This window comes from Pipistrellus kuhlii, unplaced genomic scaffold, assembly GCF_014108245.1.
Source record: "Pipistrellus kuhlii isolate mPipKuh1 unplaced genomic scaffold, mPipKuh1.p scaffold_m20_p_6, whole genome shotgun sequence".
Lineage (NCBI taxonomy): Eukaryota > Metazoa > Chordata > Mammalia > Chiroptera > Vespertilionidae > Pipistrellus > Pipistrellus kuhlii.
Genome location: NW_023425562.1, coordinates 5,760,943 through 5,788,924, shown reverse-complemented (window position 1 = coordinate 5,788,924; position 27,982 = coordinate 5,760,943). Strand labels below are relative to the sequence as shown.

General features: G+C 41.4%; 1 protein-coding gene across 3 annotated transcripts in view; it reads left to right on the top strand.

Moving 5' to 3' along the window:
* The window catches only part of TOP1 (DNA topoisomerase I), a 75,806-nt gene extending 48,949 nt beyond the window's left edge, over nt 1-26,857 (top strand). The window contains exons 8-21 of one of the 3 annotated variants that reach the window (XM_036419137.2): nt 432-538; nt 4,980-5,095; nt 8,555-8,676; nt 9,904-10,026; nt 12,569-12,756; nt 13,022-13,166; nt 17,254-17,397; nt 18,327-18,512; nt 19,446-19,514; nt 20,038-20,152; nt 21,120-21,247; nt 24,008-24,102; nt 24,329-24,478; nt 25,825-26,857. In XM_036419137.2, the coding sequence (XP_036275030.1) occupies nt 432-538; nt 4,980-5,095; nt 8,555-8,676; nt 9,904-10,026; nt 12,569-12,756; nt 13,022-13,166; nt 17,254-17,397; nt 18,327-18,512; nt 19,446-19,514; nt 20,038-20,152; nt 21,120-21,247; nt 24,008-24,102; nt 24,329-24,478; nt 25,825-25,927 (1,791 nt within the window). In that variant the 3' untranslated portion in view covers nt 25,928-26,857. Of the gene's footprint in view, nt 1-431; nt 539-4,979; nt 5,096-7,969; nt 8,348-8,554; nt 8,677-9,903; nt 10,027-12,568; nt 12,757-13,021; nt 13,167-17,253; nt 17,398-18,326; nt 18,513-19,445; nt 19,515-20,037; nt 20,153-21,119; nt 21,248-24,007; nt 24,103-24,328; nt 24,479-25,824 lie in introns of those variants that run through there. The other 2 variants (XM_036419138.2, XM_036419139.2) reach the window with 2 other exon arrangements.
* Nucleotides 26,858-27,982: the final 1,125 nt, after the last annotated feature.

Below are 27,982 nucleotides of genomic sequence, written 5' to 3'. Positions count from 1 at the left end.
CTTTCCAGTTGTATATTAAGCACATAATAACTTCATGGGCTCATTATTTGGTGGTGTTAGAAGAAGTTTAAAGATCAGTAGATTAAAACCAAGTGAGAATAAACACTGGGATTACTCTATTCAGAAGCACACTTTCCCATTTCTTCCTGGGGTTAAAAAATACACTTTCCCAGGCTCTTCCCCCACAGAATGAATGTTTTTAACTTCTTTCTTGAGCAGTTATATGTCAGGGAGATTTGGAAATTACTGCTCTTGGGAAAAGTACTAGTGAGTTTTTATTGGGGGGTGGGGGGGAGGATTGGACCTAAGAAAGTCTCCAGTGCTAATGTTTGATGATTCCAGTGTTCTTCCTAATGGCCCCAACAACTACTTCTAGAAAAGCAGCTAGTCCTTTCCTTTATAAAGTGCTTTCTCACCATGTTTCTTTGTAGGACGGTAAATTGAAAAAGCCCAAGAGTAAAGATAAAGATAAAAAAGTTCCTGAGCCAGATAGCAAGAAAAAGAAGCCGAAGAAAGAAGAGGAGCAGAAGTGGAAATGGTAAGATCTCAGCACAGGGTTAAAATGTCAGCTCTTTGATTCCAAAGCCTAATTAAGCAATGGTGTTGAGTTATTAAAATTAATACCTTGATATTTGAGGGAGGAGGGAAGTACTTAAAAGAATCTCTCTCTGCCAAGACTTAGCAGAGGGCAGTTACCTCTGGAACCTTTGCGCCCGGGGTCACTGCACAGCTTCAGGTCCAGGGATGGATGCCTCCCTGCCTGTGGGTGTACCTGACAGCCACGCACAGCAGACTACAGGGAAAGAAAAGTGTGACAAACCCCTCTCCTCTCCTGCAGGGAGCACTTTACCCATCTTCAGGGGACACACAGGAAGAGGAGGGTCCTGGGAACAGAATTTTTCCAGCTGCCACACTGGGAAGGGACAAGAACTGAGGCTTACCTTTCCTAGTTCCCATTTGCAGGATGAAAAGAATCTCAGGAACATTGGTGGAGCCGGTAACGCCCGCAACCTCTCCCTGGAAGCTCTCTGGATGACGCTGGGAGAGAAGGGTAGAGCTGATCAGGGACTCAGGCTTTGGTTACTGATTCTCCTCACTGAAGGCCAACCAGAGATCCAGATTGTAAAGTCCACTCATTCAAAATGTCACTTTTACCATATCCTTCCTCTCTCCAACAGTCATCCATTAAATGATGCTCCTACCAGGGTGCAGGGGTCAACCAAAAAAAAAAAAAAAAGGATCTCTCTAGAATAACATTCTGAAATAAGTTTCCAGGTCCTAGTAAAAGCATTAACTAGCTCATAACCTATTTTGTCTCAAAACTTGGTTGCAGTCTATTGAACAGAATGAACTATAGAAGTAGACTTATGCATATATGGGAACTTAGCATATGAAAAATACTGCATTTAAAATTATAGGGATAATTTTAAACAAGATGGATTATTACATAAATAGTGCTGGGAAAACTTCCTGTTTAAAAAAAAAAAAAGATCTCCCCAAGAAAACCTATGTGAATGTCTTTATAATTACAGAATAGTGAAGTCCTTTTGAAGCATGTCATAACCAGAGCCATAAGGAAAAGCTTTATAAATTTGATATATCAAAGTTAAATCTGCCCTGGCTGTGAGACTCAGTTGGTACACCAAAATGTCTCTCAGACTGGGAAAGATTAATAAGTATCAAAATATCTAGGTTGAGAGTGTGAGAAAACAGGTATTCCCCTTCTCTGTGGGATGAAGAACCCTGCAGTCTTATGGAGGACAATTTAGCAATAACAGAAATTACTTTTGGAAAGTGTATTTAGGAGGGAAATTTCATTTTCTAAAGTTTTGTTGTTTAGAATTTTGAAATAAACATTTTTAATAGTGATTTTACTTAAAATTTGGTTTGGGGTGTATTGTTTTGTTTTCCAATGAATCTTTACCCAAGGATATTTTTCCATTGCTCTTCAGAGAGAGTGGAGGAGAGGGAGGAAGCAAAGGGGAGAGATAGAGAAAGAGAGAGAAACATTGATGTAAGAGAGAGACATTTATTGATTGCCTTCTGAGTGTGCCACCACGTGTATGGGGATCAAACCTGCAACCCAGGTGCATACTCTTGACCAGGAATCAAACCAGTGACAACCCTTTAGAGCACATGTGTCAAACACAAGGCCTGCGGGCCAAATCCGACCCGCCAGTCCTTGCAATGTGGCCCGCACCACGCTGTCATCACTGCACTCCGCTGCGTTTCCATCACAATGACAGTTTATGACTGTTCAGTAAACCATTTGGCCAGCGATTTAGGCTGGATTTTAGATTTTGGCCCCTTCTCTGATTGAGTTCGACACCCCTACTTTAGAGCATAGGCCGATGCTCTCAACAATTGAGCCACATTGGCCAGGGCAAAACTTTGTATTATTTAACTTCTACACCAATAATATATGATTTGTACTTATGTTGAAAAATTCAAATTATCCAGAGGCATAGGATTCAGAAAAAAAATGACAGTTTTCTTTCCTTCCTATTCCCATTTTTCCTTTCCAGCTTTGGGGCAACCACTATTTGTAGTTTGATGTGTAGAGTTCCAGACCCATTTATATGCATGTACTCTATGGCTTTTGTGACTTAGCCACGCTGACCGGGCCTACATGTCTTTCTTAATTCTGTTGATGAAACACTGATTGGGGAATAAAAGGCATCAGTCGTGTCAGAGACATTGGTACGGGGAGAGTTGCTGACCCAATAGCATCAGCCTGTGGGAGTATACGTTCTATCTGGAGAGTAATAGACTTGGGTTCCTGCTTCTGGGCCTTTTTATGCCAACGAAGAGTTGGGAGATCCTGCCAGTTTACATCTGTAAAAGTGGTAGTGGTCATAGAGGATCTTTAATGTTCCTTCTAGATCTGACATTTTATTACATGTTGACCTTGACTTTTCTTTTTATTATCTTTAATTGCAGTAAAATAACATAAAATGTATCATCTTATCTATTTTTAAGTGTTCAGTTGAGTGGTTGTACTTTCCTATTGTTGTACAACCATCACCAACACCATTCATCTCAGAACTCTCTTCATCTTACAAAACTGAAACTGTTAAACAATAACTCTTCCTCATGTGACCTTTTTCCCCTAGTTGTTGGTAACCACCATTCTATTTTCTGAGTTGGTTAGTCTAGGTACTTCATGTAAGTAGAACTATACAGTATCTGTCCTTTTTATTTAAGGTAGAAATAGTGAAGATTAAAATATGAAGTTTTAGCCGAAACCAGTTTGGCTCAGTGAATAGAACGTCAGCCTGCGACTGAAAGGTCCCAGGTTCGATTCCGGTCAAGGGCATGTACCTTGGTTGAGGGCACATCCCCGGTAGGGCACATCGATCAGAAGGCAGCTGATCGATGTTTCTCTTTCATCGATGTTTCTAACTCTGTAAAAAAATCAATAAAATAGCCAAAACCGGTTTGGTTCAATGGATAGAGCGTCGGCTTGGGGACTGAAGGGACCTGGGTTCGATACCGTTCAAGGGCATGTACCTCGGTTGCGGGCATATCCCCAGTAGGGGTTGTGCAAGAGGCAGCTGATCGATGACTCTCTCTCATCGATGTTTCTAGCTCTCTATCTCTCTCCCTTCCTCTCTGTACAAAAATCAATAAAAAATATATATATTTTTAAAAAATCAATAAAATATGTTTTTTTAAAAATGAAGTTTTAAAATAGTCTCTGTAATACAACTGAGTGACTCTTAAAGAAAACAAAATGATAGTGTGAGGTCTGTCTAATTCTCGAGAAGGAAAGACTTGGAGACATAAACAACCACTTGCAGTACATGGTCCTTAATTAGATTCAAGTTTATAAAATATATTTTGGATTTAATTGGGAAATTTGTAATATGATCCAGATAATAGAATGCTATTCGGGAATTATTAATTTTGTTACATGTGGTAATCGTTTTTATAGCTAAATACGGGAACATCCTTACTTTTATAGAGATGTTTGCTGAAATATTTAGGGGTGAGGTGGTATAGCTGCAACTTACTTGGAAAGAGTTCAGCAAAATAATGAAAATTTTGCCGAAACTGGTTTGGCTCAGTGGTAGAGTGTTCATCTGCGGAATGAAAAGTCCCAGATTCGATTCCGGTCAAGGGCATGTACATTGGTTGTGGGCACATCCCCTGTGGGGGGTGTGCAGGAGACAGCTGGTCGATGTTTCTCTCTCATCGATGTTTCTAGCTCTCTATCTCTCTCCCTTCCTCTCTGTAAAGAATCAATAAAATAGATTTTAAAAAATAATGAAAATTTTAGTATAATATTATTATATATAGGTTATGGTATGTGGTGTTCTATATATTCTCCATCCCCCCCCATGTTTGATCATTTTTAAAATAAAAAGGTTTTAAAAGCTGTTTCCACTAAGCTACATTTCACTTATCATTGTCTGCTAGATAGCTCTAGATCAGCGGTTGCCAACCAGTAGTCCATAGACAAGGTCCAAAAGGTTGGCGACCACTGCCCTAGATAATCCCAATACCTTAAACTCAGTATAAACCCAAGTGACTATTATTTCCCAGTCTTCTGTTGCATTATGTGTTTTCTCTTAGGGTTGTTTTCCCCTAAACCTTCACCTGGCATCTCCACTTCCAGGAGGCCTTTTCTTATGTATCAACAGCATAAGTGTTATATAGTTCATTGTTACTATCATATCATAGTGATAAAACAACGGTTCTATTTCCATATCCCCACTTGTTGCCAAGCTTCTTGATTGATGACCTCTTGTATACAATGTCTTTGAACTGTTGAAATGTATTTTCTCCATTTCATCTTATTTGTTGTATTGGGTTTTTCAAAGTGAAAGACTGGTTATTTTGATCCAGGCCTTGAATATAGGGCTCTGAGTCATTCCAAAGCACCAGTCAGTTGAGGAGATAAACTTTTTTTTAATAGGTGATAATCTCTACAATAGATTAAGTGGTCACTAAATGAGGTTGTACCTTGTCTTCTAAAGGTGGGAAGAAGAGCGTTATCCTGAGGGCATCAAGTGGAAATTTCTAGAACATAAAGGTCCTGTATTTGCTCCACCATATGAGCCTCTTCCAGAGAGTGTCAAGTTTTACTATGATGGTGAGTTGTTCTAAGGTTATCTAATTCTTGGACAAGAAAAGACTCTGATTCTATTTAGGAATAGAAAGTGAGGAAGGACCCTGTGCTCTATATCCTTTTGTTTATTTCATTTTGTTTTATTCTCTACATAACTCACCGCACTGGGCCCACAGTCTGAGTTCTTTTATCTGAACTTTATTTCTAAGGAGCCACTCTGCAGAAGTTATTAGAAAAGCCTTACTTGAATAATAGTGTTTTATTTTAGCAATATAATGCAAACTTGACAAGCTGTGCATCACTAGAAATAGTACTAATATTTGGTTGAGAATTAGTCTGTCATCAATCTCTAGTTGTAGGCCTGGTAGGTGTCTGTAGCAGAACACTATGCCTTTGCTATCTGATGTCGTGCTTTGAAAAAATGCCCTGCCTAGTTGTCATAGAACCCTTAGAAGTGTCCGTTGACTCTCATAGGTATTTCTATCCTTCGTTTGAAGAATTTGAGAGTAGTCTTTGACTCTCCTATTGGCAATGTAGCAGTATGCAGATAATAATGTTCAATTGATTTCCCTCATTCCAAGATTTCTATCCAAAAGTGGCTAAAGCATTATTTTTCAAACCCTTATGTGCTTGACCCCACATGGATCTGGGCCATTTAATAGGTGTGAAGTGGTATTGAGTGCTTCTGAACCAGTTGGTCTGCTGACCAAACTTTGAGAAACACTCAGCAGAAGAACTGAAAGCATCGGTAGTGAACACTCAAAGTTCTTATGCTTCTCTATCTACTAGCCGTGGCCTCAGGGCCATGGATGCTTACGGGTCAAGGGAGTAGTTTATATTGAAAGGCTGGGTCTTGAAAGTAAGTAACTTGGCAAACTGGAATTTGTTTTTAAAAACCATGTTTCTTCAATGTGTCTGTGATCAGATACCGAGATTCAGCAGTGGCCAGTATTGACTATTCCTCGATCGCATGGTGTTTGCAGTCTACTGGACCTCATAGCCTCAGTGACAAATGTTTACATCAAATAAACATTCTGTCCTGTGTATATCAGAGAGCACAGGACAAAGTTCTGTTAGCCCTCACATTCTAAGGATTCTATAAGAACTAGGCAGGGCATTTTTTCAGAGCAGCATATCAGACTAGAATGCACATATAGCAAAGGCATAGTGTTCTGCTACAGACACCTACCAGTCATTTCTGGAGATTCTTAAGTGGGACTGAATGCCAAAATTCCAAAGAAAAGAGAGTCAACAACCTTGAAAAAGACAGTCATAAAAGTACAGTTAATCTGTAGCCCAGTCTGGGTTTACCAAGGGCTTTAGAAAGGCCAACTGGTAAAGCCTCACTTTGAGATTCACAGTGATTTGAGGGAAAGCTCGATTCCCTAGTCTTTGGGTTTCTTTTCTCAGTACGGGAAGCCAGGGCTGGAATAGTCATCACTTGTCGCCATGGTCCCTTCCCCAATTCTTGCTTAGTTCTGTGTCATAGGAGCTCCAATTCCAGGGCTGTAGTATTTTCTCAATTGGTCTTTCTCTGGAATTCTTTCCTTTGATTATGTAATCTCCTACTGCAGTAAGCCAAGAAGTCACAGTTCTCTTGCTAGTCCAAATTGATTCTGTACTCTCTAGGGAAGAGAATTCTCAGATTCTTTTAGCCTGCCAGGGAGGTGGAACATAGGCTGGCTGAAGCAGTGAATTGCCTCTAAGAACCTCCGGTTTTCAGCTGACTCTTCTTCCTGAAGCTCAGCCTCTTCCACAAAGCACTGTCATTGCCAGGAACCTTCTAGTCATCCTCCACCACCTGCTGCTGGAAGCAGTCATTTCATCTTTTGACAGCTCATCTAAAACTGGAGGTGTCAAAATTGCTTTCTCTATTGAGATAGAAATCAATAAAATTGTTCAGTCTCCATTTAACAAAATACTGCTGTTTGTTTAGTTTATACCAAACAGACCTGAGAGAACAATTTACATTTTTCCTTGCCATTTGTTTTATTCTTAGTGACTTAATGTTTTCCTTTATATTGGAAGCATGTTACAACTTTACTGGCAAGTCTGGTTCAGATGGGAATGGGGGAGTTGTGAAGAAGTGCAGGAAACCCTTGAAAGTCAGTCTATTTGTTGCCCTCAGTCTCTCTTCCAAAGGCTGGAGCTTGGGAGGTTGATGGGGAAGCAGCGCCACCTGTTGGCCTTTTAAGTTATTGATTCCAAGAAGGTTCTTTCCGTCTACCATGGCAGTTTCAATTTTGTGCTATGATTTCTTGCATCCCTACAATCAGGGACACTGACCTGCCAATCATCGTGAGATGAGATGTCTTCTGAGTTTTGAAATAACTGGATTTCTAGTTAAGTTAGTTTTCTATAATAAATGTGAAAATCCCTAATGAATTATTAGTACCTATGTAAGAAGTAATGTAGTGGTATGGTATTTAACCCAATTGATTTTAAGTATAGCCAAATTATGCCATGGATGGTCTTGTAAATTTGGGTTTTTAAGGAAAAAATGGAAATGGACCCTAAGAGTACTGTTTAAAGTACACTATTTAAAAAGTAGATTAAATTCCTGAGTACTTTTATTAACTACTTGAGGTCCACAAAACCCCAAGAACCCATTCAGATTTACTCTACGTTGTATAACATCTGGATTCCTTTAGAAGGGCTTTTATTAAACGTGGGCACTCTGCTGAGGACCCAGTCATCCCTTGTATCCTCACTGAGTCCTGATACCCTGAAGAGGCAACCTCATAATGCCTGTTCCAGGGCAATGCATCTCAAACTCCGCTGTGCACACAAGCCACTTGGGTCTTATTAAAATGCATTTACTAATTCAGCAGGTCTGGTGTGGAGCCAAAATTCTGTATTTCTAACAAACTTCTGCTTGATGCTGATGCTGTTGGTCTGTGAGCCACACTTTGAATAGCAACATTGTAGAGGAAGGTCTGTCTTAGACTTTTCATAGAGATTATCTGGGCTTGCCTGCTATGGACATATTTCTTTATTCATATTCCACCCGCCTAACTTTAAAGAATAAAGTAGCCTATTTCTTTTCTCCACAATTCCTTTCTTCTGCTCCCTGCCCTATCCTTTCCTCCCCCTCTTGAACAGAAGCTGCTTAGCTTAGCACTGGCAGGTGTCCCTTGAGGATTTCGTTTTTAAAAATCATTGAAGAGGTATAAAGGACCCTGCTTGCTGAAAAGAAAAGGAAGAGTGACTGGGCCTCCCCCAGGTCATCCCTGGGAACAATTTACTGACTGACATAGTCTCCAGAAAATGACCCAGGTAAATATCTGCTAAAGAGAAGGAACATCTATACAAGTAGATATAAGTCAGAATATTATATTTATTGTTATTGTTATCGCGTGCACCAGACCTCTAGATATCTTGGGAAGGTAAATCCTTATTAAAGTAGATTTCTCCAGAGCTTAGTGTTTATACTCAGAACATGAATATTATACCTTATTTTTTGGAACCACTTTTTTTTTCTAGGTAAAATCATGAAGCTGAGCCCCAAAGCAGAAGAAGTAGCTACGTTCTTTGCAAAAATGCTCGACCATGAATATACTACTAAGGAAATATTTAGGAAAAATTTCTTTAAAGACTGGAGAAAGGTATTGTAGCTCATGTATTAATATCCTAGCATCTTGCAAAAATATTGATCAACTAATAGTAAGAAAGATCAAAAGTAAGAAACCATAATTTTACAGCAAATCCTGGGATATAAAATTTGAGTTTATGAATTATGTTAAAGGTTATTTATTTCTACTCATTCACTATATTGTATAAGATTTCTGTCCAACAAGAATGCTTACTTTTCTTTCCTCCCCACTGTCATGTGGCCAAATAGAAACCTCAGATCCCGCTGTGCAAGGGAGAATTTGTTTCAGACACCTGCACTCTGTCTGCTGTTGCAGAGAGATATTAATGTGATTCCCCTGTCCCTCTTATTTGCTTTAGGTGCTTTCTGCTTTTAAACCCATGTATCTGCCTAGGTGATTTTAAACAATCTTATTCTCAATTTGGATAATGTAGGCAGAGGCCAAGCTGAAGTTTACATTCTGAATAGCTCTGGAAATAAGGTTTAATAAGTGAATAAAGGGAGATAATGTTTCTAAAAGAGGCTGGGTATGGGAATAGTTCTTTATTTCTATTTTTCCAACTGGTATTCATATGCCTAGAAAGGATTGTGGCAATGTGCCAAGGAGTCCAAGATGCTACATAAGAATTACCTTTTTTAATGATAACTGATTTTAAACATTTTAATGATAACTGATTTTAAACATTTTAATGTCAGATTTTATATATATATATGCCTAAGTGACTGGCTAGTAGCTGTGATGCGCAATGACCATCAGGGGGCAGACGCTCAATGCATGAGCTAAGGAGCAACAGCAACTTTGCAGAGTGCCCTCTTGCACTCCTGGACCCCTTTGGGGACGTCAGATGGCCAGTTTTGGCCTGATCTCCGCAGGCCAGGCTGAGGGACCCTGCTCATTCTGCAGGCGCCCTTCAAGCTCTGGCACCACCCCAGGTGCAGCTGGCCAGGGAGGGACCCTGGGAGGTTGCCTCCAGGGTGTATCAGGCCCTTTTCACCCAGTCCCGCCCTGCCAGACCTAATTAACTTTTTCAGTGTGCACTAACCCATGCACTGGGCCTCTAGTTTTATAATAAAAGGAAATAATAAAATTATATATATATTTCAAATCTCACTAATTTAGATTGACTACTTATCCAGATACCTTTGACTGAAGAAATGATGCTTTGCTATAATTGCAGGGAAATCTGAGGGCTTACTAGAGTATTTACCTTCTTCTATATCCCTCTTTTCTTTTGACTAGGAAATGAATAATGAAGAGAAGAATATTATCACCAACCTAAGCAAATGTGATTTTACCCATATGAACCAGTATTTCAAAGCCCAGTCAGAAGCTCGGAAACAGATGAGCAAGGAAGAGAAACTGGTACTATTTCTTAAGTTTCTGAGGAGTTTGGAATAGGGATTGTTTCATCCATTTTTCTTCTTGGTTCTTATAGGACAGCTTTGGCTTGAGTAATCTCACATGGCTCTGTACTAAAGATTTAGGATTCTCAACCTAGAGAAATAGATTTTCTTCAGGGTTTTGTATAGACTGAAGATTGTGAATAAGCACTTAGTTTGATGGCTCAGTATAAAAACCCTGATGCTGCTGACCTTCAACAATATAGTTCTTAAGGATTGACAGATCTGTCTTACTCACAGTGACTCCTGTATGTTAGAGAGCTATAACAAATCAAATACTACTGGCCATATACCTCCCTCTTCTCTGGTCTACTTTACACTGGAATCTAGCCAGGCTCATTTATATGCATCTTCCAGTCTTGACCAGCCTTTTTCCTGAAGGATCTTTTCAGTATCCAGCTGGGATGTCATTTTCTTCTAGAGCATCAGTAGGCAAACGATAGGCTGCCTGTTTTTGTAAACAAGTTTATTGGAACACAGCCACATCTATTCATTTACACATTATCTGTGGCTGCATTCATGTGGCCGAGTTGAGCAGTTGGCAACAGAATCCTTATGGCTCTCAAACCTAAAATATTTCCTATCCAGAAAAAGTTTACCAACTCCTGATCTAAAGGAGTGCAAGCTGGAGTTTCATTTGTTTCAACGTGAAGGTCCTGAAGTTAAGGATTTTAAGAAATTCTTTGCACTTCAAAGCCCTTAGAGATTCAGTGTTTTAAAAATTTGGCATGCTTCTAAAATTTAGGCCATTGTATTTTATGTTATTTTAAAAATTTTTATTTAATGATTGATTTCAAGAGAGAGAGGAGGGAAAGGAGAGAGAAAGAAAACACACACACACACATCAATTTGTTGTTCCACTTATTCATGCATTCGTTGGTTGCTTCTTGTATGTGCCCTGACGAGAGAGCAAACCTGCAACCTTGGCGTATTGGGATGGTGCTCTAACCAACTAAGCTACCTGGCCAAAGCTATATTTCTGTAACTCATTGTTTGATGGTGCCTATTTGACCTTTAGTATGAAAATGAGTTACTATAAGAATAACTGCATTAGTCTTTTTTATGTCAGCTTAGTCTTCTCCCCAATATTCCAGATAAGTGAAATTTGGTTTATGATGCACTTCAGTGGTGTTTTTAAACTTAAAAACCTCTGGTGTTTTGTTCTTAGGATATTGATCCAAAGATAGGGAGGTTTTGTAAGTATCACCTCGTCAGAGCCCCTGCCAAAGACACTTGCTGCCAGTAAGTTCTGAGTCTGAACCCACCCATAGGGAAATGGGACTTGGTTAAATTGAATTGCTAAGTGTCATAGGACTGACGAGGCAACAGATGGCTACAGGCCTTCAAATCTGTCCCTTGCCTTTTTGGAGCAAGGGTCACAATGTCTGTAACTAATATCTAGGAAAGAATCTCCGACAGACTTATTTGAGCTTGAAAATCCATGTGAAATGCTATTCAACTGAATGCCTCTGGAATCTGTGAGAGAACACGGAGGTGCTGCCTATGAGGCCCTGTCAGAAAGGCTCTTGTCCATCCATATTGATAATGCTCAGCAAAACGGTGTTAATTTTTATTTTAAATATATTTTTATTGATTTCAGGGGCAAGAGGGGGGGGGGGGAAAGAAACATAAAGGATGAGGGAGAATTATTGATTGGCAGCCTCCTGCACGCTTCCTACTGGGGATCAAGCCCAAACCCAAGCATGTGCCCTTGACTGGAATTGAACTGGAGACCTTCCAGTCCACAGACAAATGCTCTGTCCACTGAGCCAAACCAGCTAGGGCTGGTGTTAATTTTTAAAGTTACATTTAAAACTACCAAGGTGCCCTAGCCAGTTTTGCTCAGTGGATAGAGTGTTGGCCTGTGGACTGAAGGGTCACAGGTTCGATTCTGGTCATGGGCATATACCTCAGTTGCAGGCTCCATGCCAGTCCTGGTTGGGGTGTATGCCAGAGGCAGCCAATTGATGTGCCTCTCTCCCCCTCCTGTTCACTCTAAAAATCAATGTAAAAATATCCTCCTGCGAGAATTAACAACAAAAAACTACCAAGGTAATCTATATACATCAAAGAGTAATATGTTAATTAGACCAGACGCCCTTCTGAACAACCTTCCTGACAAAGCTGGCGCTGTGAGTGCCGGCCAGTGGCCAGAGGGAAGCGCCAGTCCTGGGTGCCAGAGGGAAGCTGGTGCTGCAGCCAGGGGAAGGAAGGCCTATTCTTGCATGAGTTTCATGAATCTGGCCTCTAGTATATTTACAAACTTATATTCTTAAAGATGACAAAATTTAAGTTAAATTAATCCTTATAGGTAAATCTTTAGGGAAATTTTATTGTATTTAAGTTTGAAAATTTTATTAGAGGTTTTTTCGAACTTGAATTCATTTCTTTGTATTAATAGTTTTTAGATGTTACTTTGACCTGTTCTCACACGAGAGATAAGAATATCTAAGTAGAGAACAGCCATTTGAACCCATTTTGAGTATTTTCTTGCTGTCTTCCAGAAAATCAAAGAGGAGAATGAAAAAATACTAAAAGAATATGGTTTTTGTATTATGGATAACCACAGAGAGAGAATTGCCAACTTCAAGATAGAACCGCCTGGGCTTTTCCGTGGCCGTGGCAACCACCCCAAGATGGGCATGCTGAAGAGACGGGTCATGCCTGAGGACATAATCATCAACTGTAGCAAGTGAGCCGGTTCATCCTTTGGGTCAGAAACGAAGTGGGGGCTTCCTTTGTTCTTAGTCGTTGGGAATATTTCCCACATTAGAGAACTGATGAGGGCAGCTCAGTATTTTCACGTGTACATCTCCAAGTGTGTTTCATGTATTGATTGGTGAGGAAGAAACTTGGACCAATATGCTCAGCAAATTAATCTCCATTAGGTCAAGAAAGGTGAAATTGTTCCTCACGTGTCCTCACTTCACTGCCCTCCTGTTTTGTTATTTCCACAGAGATGCCAAGGTTCCTTCTCCTCCTCCAGGACATAAATGGAAAGAAGTCCGACATGATAATAAGGTTACTTGGCTGGTCTCTTGGACAGAGAACATCCAGGGTTCCATTAAATACATCATGTTGAACCCCAGTTCAAGAATTAAGGTAAGGGGTGGTTCAGAGCTGCCCCAGTTAGTGGGCAGTCTCTTTTTGTTGAAATGTAATGTTTTTAGACTTTTAGAGTCACTTTGACAAATTAAAAATCCTCCCCACAAAAAGAAGGCAAGTACTTTCAAGGTTGGCATTATCCAGAGACCTCCCTAAGGGGTATCCATTTTTGCATCGCTTTGTAATCTTGCTCATTTATTCACAAATATTTGCTGAAATCCCAGTATGTGCCTGACACAGTATTGCATGGTGCTAGGAATGGTATGAGCAAACAAGGTAGCTGCCTTCATATTGTCTGCTAGCCAGAGTTCAGAATGTATTGGCTTCTATAGTTCCTTTTCTTTTCCTCACCTTTCTTGCCACTGAAGAAGGGAATATAATTGCTCTGAAACCAGATAAAAGTTGTAAAATCTTACATACTCTGACTTGCCAAGGTTTCAGGTGAGTAGGTTCCACCAGGATAAGTGGAATAATGCATATGAAAACACGTCAACAACTGCTAAACATCCTCATGCTGTAATTGAAAGGGGAAAACTGGGAAAGGCAGTCAGTTCTTGTTAGCCAGCCAGGAATACCCTGCTTGGGAGAGTCCCACGAACTTACTTCCTTAGATATACTATGGAAATGTGATCAGCAGCCTGAAAGAAAGATGAGCTCCATAAGAAAATGGTCAAGGGATTAGTTCCATGTAGACTGCGACTGTTTACATGCAGGGGACTGGTACTAAAGACCTTAATCTTGGTTTATATTTATAGGTCATTAAATGTTTAATTGTAAGGCCACAGCTCAAAAGGCCATGTATCTTAGTGAGACTGAACTGCACTTTTTCTAGCTCATAGTCCGGTGTTCTAATGAAAATTACCCATTTATGTTTTCTTCATTTAGAAAATGTCACTTTTTCTAGTTTTTAGTAAGTAGAGAATCAGAAAGAGAACTTCATGGTGAGCAAAAGTGAACTTGTATAAAGAAATGTATTGTATTCCCTTCTGAGATATCACACAGGTGGCTAACAGCGGCTTTAGCCCTCAAAGAACCTGTGGTCTGATGGGCAAATTCAGTAAGAATTCAGTTATACTAGTAGAAGGCAAATATTAAATGCTTTAGATAAATAGAGCAGTTAAAAAGTCAGGCACAGCTTTATGAAGGAAATTCAGGGGCCACTAGAGAGGCCAAATCTTCAGACATTTCCTGAAGGTTTTTTATATTATCCTAAATTCAGTAAGAGGCCACTGGGTTTTAAAGAAGGTTTGTGTGTTAGAAACCTGTAACATAATGGATCCTTCTGACTGCTGCTCTATGGATTAGATGCAAACAAGTAGGGAGACTCTAGTATTTCAGGCAAGAAATGGTGATGACCTAAAACAAGTGATGGCAGTACTTCAAGGGCAGAGATTTGTGCTGGTTTCTTGATGATGGTTATGGCAGTGAACCTAGAAGACACCCAGATGTAGGTCCTGCCTAGATCCTTATATCCAGTGGCTGACTCAGCTGGGTTGGGATCCTAAGAGTTAAGAAGATGGTTAAAGACTTGGCAAGTGGTATTTGTTGAGGGAAAACGAAATACGAATTCATTCAGCTTTCTATCAATCTCGTTGGCTACTTCTCACTCAGCAGCTAAACAGTGAGGACTTTTTGAGGTCTGAGTTTGACAGTACTTTTTAACTGCACAGCCAGCAAGAGAGGCAGTCTCTCTCTTTTAAAAAATATATTTTAACAAGAGGCCCAGTGCACGAAATTCGGGGGTGGGGGGGGCGATGTCCTTCAGCCCAGCCTGTGTCCTCTTACAGTCCTGGAGCCTTCAGGGGATGTCCGACTGATGGTCTGGCATCTGCGCAGAGGCAGGAGAGGCTGAGTGCTCCCGCTGTTGGAGCACACTGACCAGGGGGCATCTCCTGCATTGAGCATCTGCCCCCTGGTGGTCAGTGCACATCATAGCAACCGGTCATCCTGCCATTTGGTCAATTTACATATTAGCCTTTTATTATATAGGATAGGGTTGATTTCAGAGAGGAAGGGAGAAGGAGGGAGGGAGGGAGGGAGGGAAGGAGGGAAACATCAATGATGAAAGAGACTCATTGATAGGTTGCCTCCTGTATGCCTCAGATGGGATTGAACCTGCAACCTATGCCTGTGCACTGACAAGGAATCGAACTGTGACCTCATGGCTCATAGGTCAGTGTTCAGCCACTGAGCACACCAGCTGGGCAGTGGATACTTGTCCATTACAGAGGGTGACTGAGTCGGGGAAGAGGACAAGGGGCCAAAGGCAGCCCTCTAGAGTGGACACCTTATTTTCCTGAGATGATTTTGATAAAAACCTTGACTTTTATCTATTTGGATGACCAAAATAGATACTTTATTTTTTACAAGTATTCTGAGAAAACTTTCTCAAGTGCCTTTTACTCTGGATTCTGCTCAGGGACACTGAAGGCAGCAAGTGTAAACATACTTCCTGGAGGCCAGCCTTCCCCTGCCAGACCTAGACAAGGTGGCTTTGCTGGGTCCTTATTTGAGAGGATCTTGGATTCCCTGTACCAGGAGCCCAACCAACATATGAGGAAAAGTTGGGCTCATGGTAGCCTCTGTGAATGAATTATTTGTTGGGTTTTCTAAACCTTGTGTCAGCGGCATGACTAGGGACTGAGGAAATAAGTTCTACAGGATCTGGAAGAGTCAGAGTCAGGCTGTGGTAGGCCTCTGTGCCTTTTAGAGTATGTGGAGAGAAGCCCCGTCCTGTGCTGGAGACTTTGTTGTTGCAGACAAGCCTCCGGGTCTAATCTTCTGTGCTATGTCATGGAGACGTATTACTGACTTGTACACAAGGGCAGCTTATGTCACACCTGTTCTTACTCTTAATGCCAAAATGTACTGAGAAAAACCTGTGAGAAGTTTTCAGCTTTCCATTGTTTGAAAATAGAACTTAGATATTTCTTCTGTATTACCAATGACTAAATTATCCACCCACAACAATATATAGTTACTAAACCTCTTGTTTTATTGCTAAACAAATATATATAGCTAGTCCACACTCAGTGTGGGAGGGTGCTGAAAACTCCTTAGCATACTTGAGTGAGCTTCTTCCATTGCTGAGTGCTTTTTAGGAGAAGTAGAAGACATTTCTTGTTCCATGTTCCTCATTCTCCCGTGTGCTCGGGCCAGTTACCTTGACCACAGTTCTTACATCTGAAAGACCATGTGTCATAGGCAGGAAGCAGGCATATGTGGGTAAAATTACTGCTACTCTTTGGTGTGGGGTGGGGGAATTAAGAGCATATTCTTGGGTTCTGAAATTCCATCCCTGCATTCATGTCATATAGTATGTTGTAGGCCTGGTAATACTTCTGATGCTCTTAAATTTCTTGAATATTTTTTTCCTCTTTACCTTTCTCACTTGATACTATTAGTCCTTGCTAGCAGAAATCTTCCATCACTGTTGATGGAAGATTTCAGCCTTTTCATACCTTTTAAAAGTCTTTAATTTGCTTTAGAATTCAACTTTTAAACTTCCACAAAAAGCTCTAATGTTTACAAAAAGACTTCCCAGTAACATTATTTCCCTCAGTCTAATCAAGAATATTTTTAAACGCAGAAGTTAGGAAATGGTGCGTAATTATGGCTATTCCTAGAAATCATTGTGTTCCTTCATAATTACATGTTGTAATCTTTGGTTCTGCTTCCTTGACAGTCTCTTCCATCAAACTAAATGGCTGTCTTGAATTTAATGAAATTCAGTTCCAGTGGAAACTGCTGTTGGGTCACAGTAACGCTGTGATGGGGGTATTTATACCCTTTGTGTTGACAGAAGTCAGTTTGGGGACATGCCATGTGGGCTTTTCCCAAGAATGTAAATATTTTAAAAAGTGGAAGCCAGGGGCTTTCTTAGTTTCTTAGTAATTAGGAGTCAGTTGAGCTGGATAGTGAAACGGGATTAGAGGCCTGAAATTTTCTCTTCAGTACTCTGTTTTTCTCCCTTGCTTAAAAGCTCAAGTTTCTTCTCTTTGGTGCAAAGCTCTGAACTTGGGTATGTAGTCTATCTTTACTCACCATCCCTAAGCAATCCACCTTTGGGGTTGGGTCTTTGCAGGGTGAGAAAGACTGGCAGAAATACGAGACCGCTAGGAGGCTGAAGAAATGTGTGGACAAGATCCGGAACCAGTATCGAGAAGACTGGAAGTCCAAAGAGATGAAAGTCAGACAGAGAGCTGTTGCCCTGTACTTCATCGACAAGGTGAGAGCGTCTGCCTGTCACATTGCCTGATGTGTTCAGCTTAACAAAGAGGCAAGGAGCATTTACTCCTCTGGGCCCCATGCTAAGTACTGGAGAGGTGGTGACAAGCCAGCACCCGGGTCCTGCTCATTCAGTCTCTGGTCCAATAGGGAGGGTAGAACTGGAGAAAGAGTCCACATCTGGTGCTGTCTGAACAGTCTACCTGAGAGGAGAGTTTGCCTGAACCTGAATATGCTGGAAATGCTGTGATATTCTCAAACTCTTTCTATGAGCCACCAAAAATATTATAATTGACATCACATCCCAACACAATTATATTTGTGTTTGTGTAACTGAAACAAAAGTTGCACAAAGCAATGCCTTTGCTGTCTTAAGAGCAATGAATTCTGATATTTTTCTGTTTCTTGTTAAAAATATAAGATTATAACCCTTAAAATTGGTTAAAAGTTCTGCTAATATATCACATTGAGAGACTGTTCTGGAGATCAGTATTCTTTAGAAGAAAAAATTCCATGTTTTCCCCCACAAGTTTTGTATTTCATATAGTATTTGAGCACAAATTCTGAATTGTTTCAAAAATTAAGCAAAATTAAGAAACTTACTTTTTGTGTCTGATTGCCAAGACGAGAAACATTCCCTTAGTTGCTGCTTAAAAAAAAAAGTTCTTTCCTCCATTCCCAGTTGAGAAGACCGTGTAAAGAGGTTGGATTTATAGGGAAGTTTAATATCCCATGACTCTTCATACTTCACTTTATAGAGGAAGAAGCAACTGCAGAATCCAGAATTCCCCAGGCCTTGCAGACTAATGCTCTACCCCCAAAGAGAATTGAAAGAATTCTGATTTTGGTTTTCTAGAGATCCTGTGAGATTCAAGTTTCTTCATTCATGCTAATCTTTATATTTTCTCTCACTCTCTCCTTCTGGGACAGCTTGCTCTGAGAGCAGGTAATGAGAAAGAGGAGGGAGAAACAGCAGACACCGTGGGTTGCTGCTCGCTCCGTGTGGAGCATATCAACCTGCACCCGGAGTTGGATGGCCAGGAATATGTGGTCGAGTTTGATTTCCTTGGGAAGGACTCGATCAGATACTACAACAAAGTCCCTGTTGAGAAACGAGTAAGTTAATGTGGCCTATTCTTTATTCATTCATCCATCCATTCAACAAGCCTTTGTTGAGTGCTTTTGTGTGCTCTGTGCTTTGCTGGGCACTAGAAAAACACTTGAAAGAGAGGGGAGAGGTATTGTTTGGTGTCCGTACTCTCACCCCCAATTCCTGGGAATGAGGGCCATCTCCCATGGCAGTATTCAACAGAGTATGCTGTAGAGGTTGGCCCTCACAACAAACTCAGCATAAGATTGAACCCACGATGTCATTTTAATGATGTAACCACATTTCCTTCCCTTGGTCATGTTGCACATTTGTCATTTGTTGCTTGGCTTAACTTCTCCCAGGTCCTGATTGAGTGAAAAGGTAGCCTTTTGGTCCTTAGATCTCTAAGCCTGTAGCTGAAGAGGTATTGCAGCTCAGTGCCCCTCCCCTCCCCCCATATTGGGCTTTAACCAGAGACCTACAGAGTGTAGGATCCTAGTAGTCCAGCCCTGCAGGCTGAGGTTTCATCAGTATGTGGGCTTTACTGGCTGTCGAAATGCTCCAGATGAAATAAATCTACAGGGACCTGGCAGTTAAATGCAAATCCTGAGCTTAGATTGGATCCCACACTGGGGATGGGGGTTGCAGGGTGAGAATATCAATAGGTCAGCTGACAAAATTGAAGTATGAACAGGTTAGATAAAAAGGTATCGCTGTAAATTTGTGAAGCTGATAAATACTGTGAATCTCTATCCTGTGAAGTATCCACAGGTTGTTCAGAGAAGATTAATTAGTGCGCACACTCACGTAGAGAGAAAGAGCAAGCAGACATGCACACTGCACAAATGGTAAATGAGTTTGGGTAAAGAATGTGCTGCCCCTAGTACTTTGTGGGTATTTTTGAAAGTTACAATTGTTTCCAAAGTAAAGGTCTTAAAAATAATAATTCTTTCTTGTAGGTTTTTAAGAACTTACAATTATTTATGGAGAACAAACAGCCTGAGGATGACCTTTTTGATAGACTCAATGTGAGTGGACACAGTGCCCTGGGTTGAAGGGGGGCTCAGCCAGAGCCCACACGCTCTTAAAGGAAGTTTGCCTGGGTGACTTGGGCTCTCCCCTCAGCTTACCCTGTGGCATCCTCTATGCTCTTCCTTCCTCGGGGCACACAGTGAGTCCAGGGCCAAAGCCCTAAAACAAGGGTAAACAAACCCTGCCTTTATCCTCCTCTGATTCCTGCAAGCCTTCCCTTGGCTGGATGCCAGCCACCTCTGGAGACCCCAGACCTGTCCTCCTCCTCTTACCAGGGAAGAGGTTAACAAGGAAGGACACGTTTGTTTTATGGGCCTGCTTAAGATTGAAGTACATCTTATGGCGGTATCATGAGCCCTACGTTCCAAATTCTCTTCCGCTTTTCCTACCTTCCGTCTGGCAGAGCAGTAAACTTGGTCGTAATGCACTGGCATCAGTGTCCTCGAGCTTGCCAGAAGGGGTGGGGTTGTGTGGCTTTTACCATAAATTCCAACATCCTTGTTGCTTTATCTCATCCAGACTGCTATTTTAAATAAGCATCTTCAGGACCTCATGGAGGGCTTGACTGCCAAGGTGTTCCGTACCTACAATGCCTCCATTACGCTACAGCAGCAGCTAAAAGAACTCACAGCCCGTAAGTACTGCTTGGCCATCAAGGGCCCACACCCTGCTGGTGATGCCCAGTGCCCTTGATCCACTAAGTCCTAGGTCTGTTCCATGTTTTCTCTTAATATTGTGTCAGGAAACTTTTCCCTTCATCCCTTCAATAGAGAGCTAAGGCTTAGTCTGTATAAACATAAGACCAGTGCCATTTCCCCCCATTCCTACCCCAGCTTCTAGTTTCAAATTATGGAATGCTGATAGGGACTTTCTATCTGCTCTGAAAATGCCTGAACTTTCTGTTTTATACGTATGTTATTTTAAAGCTCACAGAGAAAAGACATAGTGCTGTATGTTCTGTTAAATTGGAGAGTAGGTTGTCATGGTTACTAAAATAATATCAGAGCAAATCCTTTCCTTGAGGTTTCTGTCAATTTTTTCCCTTATGAGTAGGTTGAATTCTAAAAACCAACTGCAGAAGGTTTCACCGCAATCTGCAAGCTTTTTTCCTGGAGCCCAGTCACTGCTAAATTCCTACTGTCCTCTATAAATAGGTTCAGTGGTTTTAGAATATGAGCCAGAAAAGCCAAAGATGGATATATAGAAGGTCAGTATTTTAGGGCAGGATAAAGAATGACATAAGTAAGAAAACTCCTTGGCTAACACTTTTTATTGTCTTGAAAAAAACATATTGCCTTGGGGTTTTAAAATGTAAAATTTATGGTCCCCGTGTCTTCTCTATCTTGGCTTCTTTCTGTCCCAAGTCCCCTATTTTCTTCAGGTTAATTGGGTATGTAGGTTAGGGGAGACAGGCACTGCAGCAAGCAGATGAATGTGTAGACCTCTGACTTTGAACTGATTGGTGGCTTGGGGAAACTTGATCATTGGAGTGACATGAGAGCCAGTAAAATCATGAGGATGGAACATTGGGAAGGCACATGTGTATTCTTTCTGGTTGTACAAATTCACTCTTTTTTACCGTCACGTTTCTTTCTGTACAGCGGATGAGAACATCCCAGCGAAGATCCTATCTTATAATCGTGCCAACCGAGCTGTTGCAATTCTTTGTAACCATCAGAGGGCACCACCAAAAACTTTTGAGAAGTCCATGATGAACTTGCAATCTAAGGTATTTTGGATCTGGATGGTAGGATAGCAAAATGAAGACAACTGTGTCTGCCATGAGTTGATATTCTGAAAACGAAAGGCATTTTTAATTCAGCCTTCCAGGCTGAGATATCAGAAGGCAGTTCTGGGTCATTCTGGAAGAAAGGTCCACACTAGAGCTAACCAAATGGAACTCTGAGAGTAGTTGTCTCTGAGGAAGACACCGAGTGCCCGGTCCCGGCTGTTCAGGAGGTGTTCATTCTGTGCGCACAAGTTCTGCACCGGCCACTTCCCATTTTGAAAAGCTTAGGTTGATGTACCCTCTTTGAAATATTGCTAATTGTTGTCTTTATTATACACGAGGATAATAAAGTCTTCACAGTTCCTTGCCACGGCCCAGAAATACAATTATTTCCAAATTAGATTGCATCAAATTTAAAAGATGATGTCAAAACCGGTTTGGCTCAGTGGTAGAGCATCGGTCTGCGGACTGAAACGTCCCAGGTTCGATTCTGGTCAGGAGCATGTACGTTGGTTGCCAGCACATTCCCGGTAGGGGGTGTGCAAGAGGCAGCTGGTCAATGTTTCTCTCTCATCAATGTTTCTTGCTCGCTCTCTCTCCCTTCCTCTCTGTAAAAAATCAATAAAATATATATTTTTTAAAAAATTTAAAAGAGGAAACAATGATAGTTAATTTCCCCCCTAGCACAACTATTTTTATTTTTGCACATTCCACAGGAATCCTATTTTATGTAGCTCTTCTTCAAGCATCTTTTGAATGTTAAGGAGAAACTGACATGCAAAATAGATACTATTCCTCTCCTATGTGCCTTTCTCCTTCCTCCGACTCTGCCTGGTACTGAGCTTTTAAGCCACAAGACACACTGCACATTTGACGATGAGCATTTTTGTGTAAGCAGTGGCTATAGACCTGATCCATTCTCATGTACTAACCCACAGTGAGAATTTTCATTGCTAACAGACATAGGGTTATAAAGGAAACCAACTATCATGAGATATACTTACCAAATACATTGTAAAGTCTGATATAGTAATAAATGTGCTTCCTTATTAAAATCGTAAGGTGGTTTTAATAACCTGTAAATTCAAGGTAGTAATGTATATAAATGATACTTGAAGAGATCTGCAATAATTATTGATATGAAAATACCTGTACTATCTATTGCTGATAAAAAATCATAGGTACTACTTGTATCACATCACTAGTTTCTTGCCCACATAATTGGAGGAGAAATGATGAATTTCAACTAGAGGTTGTTGAAATTACAAATGTGATATTTTTCCATCCATGCTCACAGAATTCTGTACTTGGACAACTGGAGTTTAAAAACTGCTGTAGAGTGAGACCACATACATATTTTCAGGCCCATTATGAAATTTTGTTCTGTTGAAATATCTTCAAGATAAATAACCATGAATAGTGCATCTGGGTCCAAAGATATGCACAGCTATGGTGCTATCTAGCTTCCCTGAAGGGATGCATATATCCACAGTAAATGAATGTATCCACAGAGCTCTCAAATCCTTGGACCATATGGTTGGCAGGCAAAGAACCCTACAGACCACCCTTCCTAGCAGCTCCCGTTTCTTGCCACTCTGTTAAATAGCTGTTACCTGGTCTCATTTACTCTCCTCATGTTCTGAGCCAGAAATAAAAGCATAAATATTCAGGTGTTGTTTACCTAATTCAGGAGACCCCTCTCTGGAGGATGAGGAGGTCTTTTGTTGACCTCACTCTGGAACCACTGCTTGGGCAGTCCAGGCTGCCTGCCAGACGAGCCCTCCAAGCCCAGGAACCCTCTCCTGTGTGCCCCAAAGCAAACACACGCCCCTTTGCCAAATGAATCAATGGAGTCTTTGATGCTTTGAGAGAATTTGACTTAGTCTGCCAACTTAGCATTCACAGAAATGGTTAAAAGATTGTAGTGTGTTGCATTTTTAGCCTAAGAAGAATCTGGCTAATGGTGTCTGTGATGCTTTTGTGTATAGAACCAGTTCCGTCAGTTTGCCTTGGGACAACATAAATGTTGGAAGTAAGCCATTCATAGTAAAACGCATTTAATGATTGTCTCACAATAGTAGCCTCTGTTTCCAATCTGGGGCTGTGTGTGCATCTAATAGGCAATTCTAGGCTGAGAGCAACAGCCCAGTGTGTTTGAATCAGGCATGCATTTACTCTGCAGAGGTCCCCTTGACCTCCCAGGTAAGCAAGGTGAGCAGGTCTGGGGTGCCTGCACTCAGCAATGAGAGTTCACAGGTTTGGGGTCTAGTTCCATGGTGTTGCCAAAGGCAGGGCATGCCATGTATCGGTTTGGAATGAACTAGCTGACCTTTGAGTTGCCATTTTTTAGTACCTTGGATATTCTCTTCACACACCCTTTTTTCTCTAGAAGCTGACAGCTCCCCAGAGAGCTGGCAGAACCTAAGAAATGAAGTGGGTTCAGTCAATGCAAGGATCCTGTCTCAGCTGCAGCATTCTTGGAATGAAGGCTATGGCCTGGCTCAGGTTCTATTGGCTAAATAGCTTGTCTGTAGCCCTCTTGTCAGATGTCTGTGACCACATTCATCTCTAAAAGATTAGCACCCACATTCCTAGTCCCAGCGGGTTCTCTTCCCGAACATTGGGACTAGTGGAGCCCTGGATCTCTGCTTATAAGATACTCATTTCTTGGAGACATCTAGGTTTCATCTTCTGTGATAGTTCTTTTCTTCTCTCTGGGAATCTTGTATTTCTAAAACTGATTATTCTTCCCCCACCCAGATTGATGCCAAGAAGGAACAGCTAGCAGATGCCCGAAGAGACCTGAAAAGTGCTAAAGCTGATGCCAAGGTCATGAAGGATACAAAGACCAAGAAGTATGTGCCTGGTGGTGTGCAAAACGGGGGGTTGGTTGAGAGAAAAGCAGGTGTAATATCGACCAGGTTTCTGGGCTCTAGCTTTTCTAGGGTTTCAGAATGATGTCTTTTGGAAATCTCTGTACTTGGCACTTTTCTGCTTTTACTGCCCCCTAAGTGGCAGGGTGGGGTTGCAGTGTTCTTGCCAGAGGCCAGGCCTGGTTCTTGATGACATCCATTCTCCCAGGGTGGTAGAGTCAAAGAAGAAGGCTGTGCAGAGACTGGAGGAACAGTTGATGAAGCTTGAAGTTCAGGCCACAGACCGAGAGGAGAATAAACAGATTGCTTTGGGAACCTCCAAACTCAATTATCTGGACCCAAGGATCTCAGTGGCTTGGTAAGCATTGAGCACTTTGCTACTGGCTTGAGAAGGGTGGCGGGATTATGAGAGAACCGTGCACTTCCAGTGCTCTGGGAAACCTCTGCCAGTCTGTGCATGCTGTGAAAGCATCAGAACGTTTTGGATGGACTTCAGTGGTCAGTGCTGTTACACTGCCTTTGAGTGTGTTTACATATGTTTTTAAAAGGCAAGTGCAGTCCCCATCCTAGATAAGAATAGAAACTCCTTGCCGAAATCGGTTTGGCTCAGTGGATAGAGCATCAGCCTGCGGACTGCGAGGTCCCAGGTTTGATTCCAATCAAAGGCATGTACCTTGGTTGCAGGCATATCCCCAGAAGGGGGTGTGCAAGAGGCAGCTGATTGATGATTCTCTCTCATCGGTGTTTCTAACTATCCCTCTCCCTCTCTATAAAAAAATCAATAAAATATATTTTTTAAAAATAGAATAGAAACTCCTCACCTGTATTGAAGGAAAAATATAAAGGACCCCTCACTTCAACAAAATCCCATATATATAAAAGGCTAAATATACAAAGTGTCCTCTCAGGAGTTTGATTGCTTGCTATGTCATGTGCTGACCACCAGGGGGCAGCGTGGAACAAAGGAAGGCCCCTGTTGGCAGCTGGAAGGCCCCAATGGGCCCTGCTTGTTGGCCAGGCCTAAGGACCCTACTTGTGCACAAATTTCATGTACGGGGCCTCTAGTGTTTTAATAAAATAATTTACAAGTGAAGAAGGAAAGGTAGGAACAAGGAGAAAAAATAAAAATGAGAACACAGATCTAAGCAACCTATACAAAGAGTTACAGGGACCTTTTAACAAAGACAGATAAATTTTCTATGGTTTGCTCACTTCATCCCCTACAATGCGCACGCACACACACATAAAATAATATCCCCAAATAAATAGCTTTTATGAAGATGCTTATTAATTGAGTTGCTGAGTTCTTGGCCTAGGTAGAAGAATCATCCTTATGGCACCTACTCTCCTAAGCCTTTTTCTACCCTGCTTCTGCCCTGTTTGATGCCAGGGGATTGGTTAGTTTGCAAAGCACTATGGACTTAAGCCAGATGCTTGGGTTGTTTTCAGCTCTGTGCTCACTAGCTGGATGAGAACATAATTGTTCTGCCTTAATCTTTTTATCTGTATCTTTCCCATTTGTGCATTTGTAGTAGCACCTACTTTAGAGGTCACTGTCAAAGTTAAAGTGAGTTGAACACCACCTGAATTCTCGTTCTCACCAGATGCATGTGAAGGAGAAGGCAGCATATCTAAGCCTTGGCCTCAGGTTTGGGCTATTGCTCCTAGAGACACTAAACCCCCCTTTTTCTCCCTTGTTTGCAGGTGCAAGAAGTGGGGGGTCCCAATTGAGAAAATTTACAACAAAACCCAGCGGGAGAAGTTTGCCTGGGCTATTGACATGGCTGACGAGGACTATGAGTTCTAGCCAGTCTCGAGGAGCAATTCTGTGAAAAGGAACAGTGTGGTTTGGAGAAGATGGATAAACTGTGAGCCTCGCTTGCCCTCACACCTGAGGGAGAGAGGCAGCAAGTCTTAACAAACCAACATCTTTGAGAAAAGATAAACCCGAAGATATTATAAGGGAGAGCTGAGCCAGTTGTCCTATGGACAACTTATTTAAAAATATTTCAGATATCAAAATTCTAGCTGTATGATTTGTTTTGAATTTTGTTTTTATTTTCAAGAGGGCAAGTGGATGGGAATTTGTCAGAGTTCTGCCAGACAAATTCGCTGTTTCACTGACACATTTGGATTCTCTTAGCTACTGTATACAAAATCCGATTATATTGGTGCGTTTTTACAGTTAGGGTTTTGCAATAACTTCTATATTTTAATAGAAATGAATTCCTAAAACTCCCTCCCCTCTCCCCCATTTCAGGAATTTAAAATTAAGTAGAACAAAAACCCGGCGCACCTGTTAAGAGTTGTCAATATCTATTGTCATGGGAATCAATTTTCATTAAAACTTGAAGCAGTTGTGACATCGGCAGTGTTTTGGTTCAGACACCTGTTCACAGAAAAGCATGATGGGAAAATATTTCCTGACTTGAGTGTTCCTTTTTAAATGTGAATTTTTATTTCTTTTTAATTATTTTAAAATATTTAAACCTTTTTTTCTTGATCTTAAAGATCGTGTAGATTGGGGTTGGGGAGGGCTGAGGGGTGAGTGAGTCTAAGGATAATGAAATGATCAGTGACTGAAACCATTTTCCCATCATCCTTTGTTCTGAGCATTTTCTGTACCCTTTCAAAGATACCATCTTTTTCATTTTAAACCCGTCTTTCACCTGAAAGATTTTATTGTATAAAAAGTGTCACAGGTCAATAAATCTAGAGGAAAATGAGTATTTGGTCCCCCCCCCCCAAAAAAAGAAAGAAAAAGAATCAAGATTTTAGGACTTTTATTTTTTTCTTTTGTAATTGTGTTAAAAAAAAAAAAAAAAAGGAAAAAAAGAACACATAAAAAGCAGAATTTTAATGTGAAAACATTTTTTGCTATAATCATTAGTTTTAGAGGCATTGTTAGTTTAGTGTGCGTGCAGAGTCCATTTCCCACATCTCTCTAAGTATCTTCTATTTTTATCATGAATTCCCTTTTAATCAACTGTAGGTTATTTAAAATAAATTCCTACAACCTAACGGAAACTAAGTCTCTGCCTCTTTGTTATCTAGGGCTCCAGGCCAGAATGGGGCTCTGGGGTTGGGACTTACTTGGTATTGGAAGTGGTCTGGTCTGGCTGCTCTGGTCAGCAAAAGTGGGTCCCTCCCCAGGAGTCCTGCTGCCGTGGGTGTAGGAAAAGGAGAGCCGAAGCCCACACCCTTAGACTGAAGGCAGGCCCAGGAAGTGAGGGAGAGTGCAGAAAGTCTACAGGAACAGATGGGGTACAGGGATTGGATTAGAAGGTTAGAGCAAGTGTTTTGGGGAGTACTTTCCATTTGCTGGCCAGAAGCAGTAGGGAGCTTCTTTGGGTTTCCTTGTGTGGCTAGACTTAACTGTAGAGCGGGAATTGAGGGTAGTAAGCCAGTTAGGACACTGGATCCCTGAAGCCCTCTCTCTGGTGGAATGCAGACTTCTCCCTGCATTGATTGATTCAAAGAGTGATCTGTGACCATTTCCCAGTGCTCTGGTACCAGGCTGATCAGGGACCCTACAAAAATTAATCCTTTCCTCGTCCTAGGTTACAGAGAAGTCGAATTCAGCGTGAAGGATGAGCTCTCTGGATCCAATGGAACAGGAAGGCCAGAGTGGTCAGAATTGGTCCCTTAGCTGTAGGCCCGCCTGCTAGCATGTGCAAGTATGTTCTGGAGCAGAGCCATCTCCTTGATAGTCTCAGAACTCCCAGATGCTGGGCCCATTGCAGATAATCTAATTGGGGGGGGGGGGGGGGGGAGCAGGCTCCTTTTTTGGCAGCCTGCATTTCATTGGCCAGTAAGGGGGGTAGCATTCACCCCAGGGAATAAAGGAAGTTAAGTAGCCACC